The sequence below is a fragment of the Triticum aestivum genome, chromosome 4D (assembly GCF_018294505.1).
Source record: "Triticum aestivum cultivar Chinese Spring chromosome 4D, IWGSC CS RefSeq v2.1, whole genome shotgun sequence".
Classification (NCBI taxonomy): domain Eukaryota; kingdom Viridiplantae; phylum Streptophyta; class Magnoliopsida; order Poales; family Poaceae; genus Triticum; species Triticum aestivum.
In genome coordinates, this window is record NC_057805.1 from 428,361,951 (window position 1) to 428,372,553 (window position 10,603).

General features: G+C 40.9%; 1 protein-coding gene across 1 annotated transcript; it reads right to left on the reverse strand.

Moving 5' to 3' along the window:
- Positions 1-1,990: 1,990 nt before the first annotated feature.
- Positions 1,991-8,061, reverse strand: LOC123097027 (putative protease Do-like 14). Its single transcript, XM_044518804.1, has 9 exons — positions 7,955-8,061; positions 5,998-6,128; positions 3,966-4,126; positions 3,439-3,723; positions 3,230-3,357; positions 2,652-2,769; positions 2,485-2,577; positions 2,300-2,374; positions 1,991-2,221 (listed from the first exon to the last, which is right to left on the reverse strand). The coding sequence occupies exons 1-9, from the start codon at positions 8,059-8,061 to the stop codon at positions 2,114-2,116; spliced, it is 1,206 nt and encodes a 401-aa protein (XP_044374739.1). The 3' UTR covers positions 1,991-2,113.
- Between the last annotated feature and the right edge of the window lie 2,542 nt (positions 8,062-10,603).

The window sequence follows — 10,603 nt, forward strand, 5'->3', positions numbered from 1 at the left end:
TGTGCAGTTTACTCATATATACAAATTTTGAAGTCATTTCTAATATCTAGAGTACTAGCTATGGTCACAGGTCAAGTATCCATCACAGTACGCCCAGCACAGAAACATCTAGTAGCCTGGCATCCCTTTTCTGGCAGCGAGTTCATGAGACAGTAGGACATGTACAAAGAATAACATCAACATGAGTGCCAAATAACGACGCCTCTATCGAGGCCAATGTTTTGTATCCATATAAACTGAGGGAGAAAAATGCAAGCAGTATTTAATCCACATTCTTTGCAACATGTCACACAACACAAAATTCATGCCCAAAATCCTATGGGTTGGCAAACCTACAAGCACAAACATGGATCTCTTAGCCCAAAATAATCCTAAAATTTACAAGTCTACACACAACCTAACATGGATGCTTTGGTAAAGAAAGAATGGATGAACTCTGTTCTCAACAACTTACTTTTGCTGGGCACCAGCCATTTACCAGAACCTCTTTTATTTCTTATACTGAAATACATGCAGCCCTCTTGCATGGTTTGAAAAAAGTTTTGATGGTCAAATTAAGGACTTCAAGGGGCTGTATTAGAGAGCTCATTATGGGTAAGTTTAATGTGAGGAGACGCGTCATGAACATAAAAGATAGCACATGTTCATGCAGAGTGTATCAAGTTTCTAGGGAGCCATGCCTTCATGCATTGGCCTTCATCTGCTCAATCAGGGGAGCTGAGATTCAAGCACATGTGGATAATTTTACAGCATTGAGAAGTTTAGGGCAGCATATGCTGGGTCAGCACCATCCATGACAGATTCACAAATAAGACACAATTGAGTGAAAGTCGACTTGGGTTGCAAATTACACTCACCTTCTCCAAGGACTCTAGACGGACCTAAGAAGCAGAGAATTATGAGATTTTTCTTGAACCTGGTAGAAAGGTGGTCAGGTGCAAAATATGTAAAGGAGTGGGCCATACAAAGAAAACATGCAATGAGCCAGAACCCGAACAGGAACTCTTATGATCTTATCTGATGTTGGTGAAGACCCAACTTCAAACTAATGTTTTCCCTCGTGTTAATTTGTTTTACATATCATTGCTTCTTACTCGGTACTATGTTTTATCTTATAGATCGTTGCACAAGAACGTGTCAACTATATTTTGTGCTGAGAACTTGTATGTGAAGAATTCTGGAGCTTTTATTGTCAACTTCAACTTGCATGTTTGAACATTGAAATATTTGGTGAACCAGATGCTCAACACAACATGGAACTTTTATTGCCAATCTGATGCTTTATATTGTGTGAACTCATAGATTTCTAGTTGTTCCAACCTGAAGTCATGCTCAATCTTTTGGTAAAGTGTGTAGATGTCATGCTCAAGTTTTTGGTAAAAACTAATCCTTTCTGGACATGTCAACATCATGGTCATCATGCTCAATATTTTGGTAACAGACTTAGCTACCTGAAATAGAAAAACCGCATTGCAGCAAGCTACAGCACATACATTGCAGACATGGAGCAGGGCGGAGCAACCTGCAGTTCACGGTGACTAGAACAGGCGAACGAGGAGGCACAACTACAGCTCCTCCCCGTGACGACTCGAACATTGGGAGGCAGCGAAGGCAGTTGGAGCCTGTGGGCTGTCATGAGCATGAGTCCAAGTCAGCAGGCAGGGGAGAAACTGTGCAGTTCGTCGCTGTGGACCGTAGGATGCGGGGAGCCGGCGGGGAGCTAAGTAAGGAAAGAGCACAAGTAGTGGCAGCAATCGCCAAGGTAGAAGCAGTCAGGCAGAGGCGGTTGGAGGCTGGGTGAAGACTGTGCGGGGGAGAAGCGGATTGGGGTTTTCTGCTAGGGGTTTGAGATAGCTAGATGTGTGGTAAGAGGCTAGGGCAAATTTGGTCTCTACAGGTAAGGGTCCTATCTACAGGCATACGAAGCGAAATACGAGAGGCTATTGACCGGTACTAGTGTGGAATCGGGCATAACGACATATTTCAAAGTATAGGGAAGCTGTGGTGGCATTTTTGACAAGTCGTTTTTCTGCAGTGGCATTTTTTTATCTCTAGAAATTCAGAGAGGAATAAATCAAATTAACCCTCAAGATAATTTTTAGATGGGACTAGGTTAAAATAGGAGATGTGTACCTCTTGCAATAATTTCTCCAAGATCTGATACACTTACAGTCAACTCTCCAATCCTTCGCTGTTTTTTAAGCGTGTGAAACACCACAACCTATGGAGTGAGCATAACACATTTTTTAGTGCTAGCATTTTAGTAATAAGATTAGGATCAATCAAGAACTGAACTTACAGAAACATGAACTTCAACAAGGTCATTATAATTGTCTGAAAGGCCCTTGCATGTGTTCATCAACCTATTCTCCAACTGATAATTGCAGAAAAAACACAGAATCAAGAGCATGAAGTTACCCAATGTCACTCAGATGTAACTTATTGTCACTTCATTTGAAACCTACAAATATCTAATGCACTCACCTCAACAGTATTAGAAATGGGTTCTCCATTGAAACACTCAACAATATCACCTCTTTCGATTCCAAATTTATCAGCAGGAGATCCTTTCAAGACCTAAGGTTCAATTGGCAATAATTAACCACTATCACATGAGAAATTAAGTACATTCAAGAAGGCACTGTATATACCTCTTGAACAACAAGACCATCATCAATGTGGCACATGCACCATATCTTGTCAACATGAGCAGGCTCTAGAAGCTTGATGGCCTCAAACGTCATTCCAAGTTGGGGCCGGGGGATGCGCCTATACCAAACCAAATAATCATTAACATATTTATAACATGGTAAAAGCAAGTTATACTTTCTAAATGAGCCATCTTTAGCGGAATTCAACTTCTTTCTAGCATGTTGCAAAAAAACCAATAGTAAGCAATATGTCAATTCAAATAGAGTTCACTCAAAGGGAATGATACATTAGTAAGAGTTGAAAAAGACTAAAAAAACGATCTTCCATGATGTTATGTTAAAATAAATTAACATATTTCGATACACACTGGACAACTATCACAATTGATCTCTATTAAAGCATCATGAATTGTTTTGAAGTCTCAACATGCCCAGCTAGACCATCATTGATAAATTATTACTTGTAGCTATTTGTTCAAACATAACAATATATACATGAATTAACCATTGCAGCTATTTACTCAAACATAGTTTACGGTTATTAAATTGCATGAGAGAAAAAATAGAGAGAAGCGCACCCATATTTCTTCCACAAATCCACACAACTGAGCAAAATAGAAGAAGGTATGAAAGACCCCCTCGAGCTAATGTTGAACATTCCAACAATTTTTCCATCCAAGCTAATGACTAGCCCTCCGTTGTCATACTACAACATACAAAAATAGTCATAACATATTGCAATATACAACATTAAATAATTATGCAATCTCGTGACAATAAATATTACCTCGTCATCATCGTTATCATCATCTGCACAATCAAAGTACATGTAATGATACCGCTCATCAATATCTGGATTCTGATATGCAGCTCTACCATAAGTTATCCATAGATCTAACATATTGTCTCTTCCTAGCCGAAGAACTTCTTCAGCAAATGTCACTTCTTCACTGAAAGACGACAACTGGATAGGCTGGTCCACTTTAACCCGCACAAAAGCAAGATCATAGTGTGGCTGGTAGTACAGCAGCTGACCCTTTTCACTAGTGCCATCTAGTAAATGAACAGTGACCTAAAAACGTTGGAGAAAGAATCAGATTACATTCTGAGTAATGCCTACAAAAAAATCTAGATGTACATAAATGTTTTTAATCAAACATATTTGTTGCTTCTTTGTGTTACTAGAGAAGTCCAATAGCAAAAGAAATGCAATTTCAAACTAACTATCTTACACCAAGTAATTATTAATGTGATTTGGAATCAACTAAAATGAAAAAACACGCATAGAAGTTAAAAGACAAAACATTGGCTCACATCAGCATTGGAAGTATACTCTTCTCCGCCTAACCAGACATTGACAGGAGAATCCTTTGTGCGAATCAGATGTGCAGTTGTCAAAACAACGCAGGTTTTGCTCTCCTCGTCCCAATCAATCAATAAACCAGAGCACCGCTTTAGAGGCTTGCTACCTATATCTATCCAGATGAGTGCAAAATATACATCAAGTTGCAGGACAATCTATCTATCTATTATATTACTGAAGTAGTTGAAAATGAATGGCCATGGTTAACTAGACATACACATCAGAAAAAGAACAACCGGGATTAATAGTATATACATCAATTTGTGGGACGATCAATCAATCTATCAGTTATATTATTATTAAAGTAGTAGAAAAGCAATGGCTAGTGTTAACTAATTAGACATACATGACAAAATAAATTAGACAGGGTTAATAGCGTCAGATATATAGTAAGAAAAGAAAGAGACGTTCAAGCAATATATTTAGACCGATACGGATTCAACATGTACACATCTAGGCAACTACAAGTAGCCAATTACAGAAGGAGATGAACTTGCACAGGTAAATAAATAAGTAGAGTTCTAAAGCAAATACAATAATAGTATATAAGATAGGGATAATAATAGTAAGAAAGAGAAATTTACTCGCAACAGGGTATATGCATACATATTTTGTACTCCCTCCATTTTTATTTACTCCGCATATTAGCTTTTACCTAAGTCAACTTTTATAAAGTTTGACCAAGTTCATAAAAAACAATCTAAACTTTCAAAATAACAAATACATGTGTATGCATATAAAGCCACCTGTCAGAGATTTACAAAAAAATGCCCACAAAAAAAAGAGAAAGTCACATAAATTCCACACCGGCAATCAATGCAATAGAAGCTAGCTCAGTTGGCTGGTTGAATGGATGAACAAGCCCACTACCATAGTTTAACTCCTCATGCATGTAAATTTAGGTTCTATTTATAGAGGGTCTCTCTTATAGTTTTCTTTCAAAAAATGTATTTCTTATAAGGTGAAACAAATTGGAATAAGAGGCATAAGAAAATCAACAAATTTGATTTTTCATACATACTCCACACAAAATTTATTACAATACTAACTTTCGGAATCAACTTATGAAAGACGTTCGTATTTATATATGAAATGCAAAAAAAAATGAGATGTGGAATAAAACTATATTTAATTAAATTAGTAAACCACTTCATGTTTGATAAGAAGTTAAAAACATGAGGAAATAGAAAGTAGAATAGTCAAATGATGTTTTAGCATCTTTCAACGAAAGATAACTATACTTAGATGAGCGCGTGGAAGGAACTAGACTCATGATATGGCACTAACGAAAAATACAGTTGCAGTACAATCATAATGTGGCCGGTCATGGAAGACAAATAGAGAACACAAGGTTTATGCCTGACCCATCGATGTTCACATTTCAGTACCAGTTGGCAAATCGTCTCTGAAAAAGGATATTGGTCAGAAGATGGAATGCGGAAGGACTTGCCGAAACTTTAATACATCCTAATAATCTTTTCTTAAGACCTAGCGTCTATTTTATTTTCTATTCAATTGACATATCAATGTTAATGTAGCGGTAAATTAAATGGACAACAGTTGTACACGGGGTAAGCAAAAAATAATAATAATCGCCCCATTTATAAATGCATATTGTTTTGGACATTTACATGGCCTCCACCAGATGTTTGATTTTCACATGTACATACATAGAACAACAGCAAAGTCTTTCAGTCCCAAACAAGTTGGATTTTCACATGTATATTTTGGTAGAAACATTTATAAAAAAAACATTACGCCTACCTTTGCATTTTTATTTTATTTTGGTTTGGCAATCTCTTTTGCCTGCCTCTGCTAATCAGAATCGTCAACATGTTCCGCAACAGTATCAAACAACATCACATGATTTCCTTGAAGATAGGCGCTACAATCAGAGGTAGTGCTATAAATTGTAAATCTATCCACGCATTTGGTCAGCCAGCTAGTTAATAATCTTGAACCCAGAGGGCAGCATATACATACCAAGAGATGATGAAATCCCAACAAGAGATTTAGCAGCAGAGAGCGCCGCCTTGCCTCGAGACTCACGCACGGGGAGAAGCGCTTGAGTGTGAAACCTGGTCGGGGGGTCTAAAGTGCTCGAGCGTCGGAATCTTCACCGGGGGAGGGGGGGCTGCTACAAGAACATGATGTGCATCGATCACACACAATTAGCAATTGATTGGATTCTGAGGATGGGGAGAGAAACCAATCGGACCTGATTTTGCGGCATCCAGTTTGTCCTTTGCAATCTTGGCAGTGAGCCACCTGGGATCGATGAAGCAGCCAGGCCTCCCTCCGGGCATGGGAAGCAGTGCAAGCGAGTCCTTTTTCTCATCTTCCTCCTGCCCCGGATTCATCTTCTTCGCCTGGACTTCCTCCGGACCGGCCGCCATGGCCCTTTTGTTCTTGGATTTCCCCATTTCCGAGCTCATCTTCTTTCTCTGCCTGGGGTCCCGACGAATCACCCTCTTCTCTTGCGTAGCGGTGGCAGCGGGCTGAACCTCTTGCGATCACGCCGCCGCCGCCGCCCCCAGCCCCTTTCAGTCTCAACTTTAAAGAGGCCGGGTTTCCTAGTCAAAAAACGCGTGTGGCCGACAGGTGGGACTGCCTGGCCGCTCCATTGCCGCTAAGACTCTCTGCTCTGTGGGCCCATCTTTCTTTGAATATCTTTTGTTTTCCTTTTGGCATTGTCGCAGATTCATAGCATCCCCCGCCCGTGTGTTGGGGCTTGTGGGTTTTTTACGAGGGCAAAAGGTGTTTTATTTCATGATTACAGAGCTACAATCTAGATGCAAGAATTCAGGGCCGTTTGTGTAGCCATAGGGCTGTGCTGTGCTTGGTATGGCTATATCTCGTCAAGCAATCTGCTACTCGATCTATTCTGATTATGATGAAGCTTTTGTCGAATAAACACCCGGTTCTTTTCTAAGGACTTTACCTCCAATGCTACATGACTATACGAAAAGCGAACAAGTGATTCATCTTGATCGGACGGCACGATAATTGAAAGCTCCGTGTGTTGCATGGTCAAGGCCATGCCCTGCATCAAAGCATGTATCTCTGCTTCCAATGCATCATTACAATAGAACAAGAATTTATAAATAGCAAAGATGATTGTCACATCATGGTGTCATATTATAATTACCAGTCGCCGTCGTATCATCACTCGCCTAAAACGCCCCATCTACTGACAGTGCAATGTGGTCCCTAGGAGGCGGGACCCAGGCCAAAGAACTCGTTGTGATCGTCGGATTTAGCCTTTCCGGTTCTAACACAAGCATCATTTTACCCTTTAGAATGTCCTCCGTTGAGTATTTGCTAGCTGAAACAAGCGACTGCGGTAGCTCCCAAGAAACTCTAAGGAAATTTCAAGAGGAGGTATTTCTTTACTGGGTTGGCCACGAAAGAAGTACCCCGCCAATGAATTACTATAAAAAATATAGTTTTTCATTATCAAAACCTTTTATTTTCTTGAAACAAAATCCCAAAAAAACTATATTCATTAGATATCTAGCTAAATCAGCAAGCTCATGAGCCATTATATTAGCTTCTCTATTAGAGTGTTCAAAACTAGTAACAGAAAAAGTCACAAGCAATATAATAACAATCATCAAACACAGTAGCAGCTGCTTCGGCTTATCATCCCCGATTCTGAGTAAATAGCATAAAACTACCACTTTTCGTGCTAGGATTCTAAAAAACCACCACTTTTTTGTTTGTGACTGATACCTACCACTTTTCTCGTCGGTTGTCTCAAAAAACCCAAATTGCCCGTTGCTAGCGTTTTGAACCGTTTTCTGACGGTCCGGGCCCGCCTGTCAGGCCACGTCAGCGCCGCGCGTGACGGCGAGGTCGTTAACGGCCGTTACTCGGTCCGACCGGTGCGGTCGGACCGCACCCGCTCGCTCGCTCATTAAGTCGTCTCCCTCCCTCTCACTTTGCTCCCCTGCCCGCACTCATCTCTGCTCTCACTCTCACTCTCCTCTCCTCTCTGCTCTTCGACGCCGGCGGCGACTTGCGCTGTGGAAGCTCCACCGCCGCCATGTCTTCCTGGAATGACGGGGATACGAGCTCAGAGGATGAGTGTGACATCACAAGCATGGACATGGCTCTTTGGGTAAGTTTTTCGATCTGCTGAGCTAGGGTTAGGGTTCATCTAGGAGCTAGATTAGATTAGTGTTCATCTTGATGAGCTAGGGTAAGCTTTGGTTACTGTTATTTAGTAGGCAGGGTTATGGTTGCTGTTTGAGCTATGTTTATGTATGCTTGAAAACTAGGGTTAGGGTTAGGGTTCTTGCTGGATTGGGGAATTAATTTGTGATCTATGTCTGAGCTAAGGTGAGCTAAGGTGATTTTATTGATGTGTTCATGCAGGAGACCCCTGACACCACCGTGGAGCCTCTTTTCTGTGGCCAGCTGGAGCTTTCTGAACCCACCTGCATGATGCACCACATGAGGCCAATTAAGTGTGTGGCATTTGAAGGAACCTTAACTGGAAGGCGTTTCTATGGTTGTCCAGTGCCGCAGGTATAGTACCTTAATTGGAATCATTTTCTTCTGAACCCACACATGTATTTACAAGGATGCCAAGTTGCTGTTCTGAACCCAGACAGTATTATGTTGACAAGTTGCTCTTCTGAACCTACACTGTATTATTTAGGATGAACTGCAATATGCCTTGTATTAAGGTATTGAGGGATATGGTTACTATCAAAAATGCTTATGTATAGGAAGCATATATCTGTGAATGTACTTGTACAAGCAGGTTGGGTTTCAGTTATAGTTTGAGTTATATTAAACAACATATTCAGTTTACTTAAGCCTCACCTTCAGTTTCTTAGTCTGATATGATTTGTTGTTATGAAATTGAGTGCACTTAGTGATGTATATTTCAATTTCCAAATGCAGAGTGAAGGTGTTAACTGTGGTGTTACTGAGTGGGTTGACAAGCCCTGGCATCCAATTCTTCAGAATTGCTTGTCCAGGCTGTGGGACATGTACCATGAACAGAATTGTGGCAGGGTAGTTGATAAGCAGAAGTATGAGAAGCATTTGGCCAAGCTTAAGACTGAAAATGACAAGTTGTGCATTGAGTACACAAAGCTTGTCCAAGATGTATCCAAGATGTTTGATTGGCAGGATGGTAGGGTAGACCACATGGATTACCAGAAGGCAGTTGAGGAGGAAGAATTTGAGAAGAAGAAGAAAGAGGTAGAAGAGAGTGCTAGGTTGGAGGTTCAGATGGAGAAGCTCAAACTTGCCAAGGAACAGAGGTGCACTTTATAGAGTCAAGCTGACATTATCAAGAATACCAGGAAGGCAATGAAGGAGGTTGAACAGGAGAGAGATTTGCTTAAGATAGAGAAGGCCAAGCTTGAGCATGTGGTGAATGAGCTGCTGAATGATGGGCATGCAAGCAAGGAGAAACTTGAGAAAATCAAGGCCATCCTTGATTGAAGTGTGTTCTGCAGATGGTGAAGAAGTACATCCAAGGCCTTTATAGTATGTGGCCTAACAATCTGATGTGAAGATATGGGGTGTACATTCTGGGGAATGTGAAGCTAATCTAGTCTATGTCTATGCCAATGTTAAGAACTGTAGTTTATGCTGCTAGAACCTTTAATGCTAAGTTATGAACTAAGTTGTAATGAATGTTCTGCCTGTATTTGAACCTCTTATGCTATGTTATGGAGTCAGTGATAAGCACTGCTGGACTATGTTATGTGTTTTTTATGTTTATAAGGTAGTTATGTTTATTAGTGCTTTGTACCTGGGCTTTGTGGCCCAGTTATATTTACAAACCTAGGCCTACAAACTCTAGATGCCTCTCCACTGCTCATAAATAGCCTACTCCACCCACCCTCCTCCCTCCAGAACCCAGCCGCCACACCCCACCTCTAGAAACCCTAGATGGATCCAGAGCTTGGGGAGGTGACAGATGAGGAAGAGGAGGCAGTGCATGCAGTGGATGTGAGGAGGCAAAGGGCTCGCCCTGTGGTGCCCATGCCATCAGCTTGGGAGCTAGAGTGGGAGCTGGAGTTCAAGAGGAGGCTGGCAGAGAAGATCTTGGAGAAGTGCAACTCAGATGAGTTCACAGTTCTTGTCCCTGGCGGCAGGCGCAAGAGCTCAGGGAAGATCATCAGGTGGGCTAGGGCACAGGCAGTAATCGCTCCTCACCCTTCTACCAGAGCAAAGTGGCGCCGTTTCTTCGATCGTTACGATTGAGAGTTGTTAGTAGTTATTTTAATTATGAATAAGAGCATGAACTATGTATCCCTTCCACTTTCTGTACAACTCTTTGTATGAAAGAATGTTTGCATGGTGGAATCTATGAATGTTTGAATCTTTGCATCAGTGTTTTGGGATTATTTGAAAGAATGTTTGATTCTTTGAAACAATCTTTGCATCAGGAAGTGCAACCCAGAAGTTTGAAACAATCTTTGCATCAGGAAGTGCAACCCAGAAGTCACAAAGACTCAGGTTTCATAATGCAAACACTCAGGTTTCATAATGCAAACACTCAGGTTTCATAATGCAAGAAAATACATAGGTTTCAGGAACCAAATACTCAGGTTTCAGGAAGCAA

Coding starts and splice junctions, on each gene's coding strand:
- LOC123097027 (XM_044518804.1), bottom strand. CDS start 8,061: ATGGCGGCGGTGGAGCTTCCACAGCGCAAGTCGCCGCCGGCGTCGAAG. Junction 6,129..7,954: donor AGTGCGGGCAGGGGAGCAAA/GTGAGAGGGAGG, acceptor CCCCCGGTGAAG/ATTCCGACGCTCGAGCACTT. Junction 2,578..2,651: donor ATGGTCTTGTTGTTCAAGAG/GTATATACAGTG, acceptor ATTGAACCTTAG/GTCTTGAAAGGATCTCCTGC.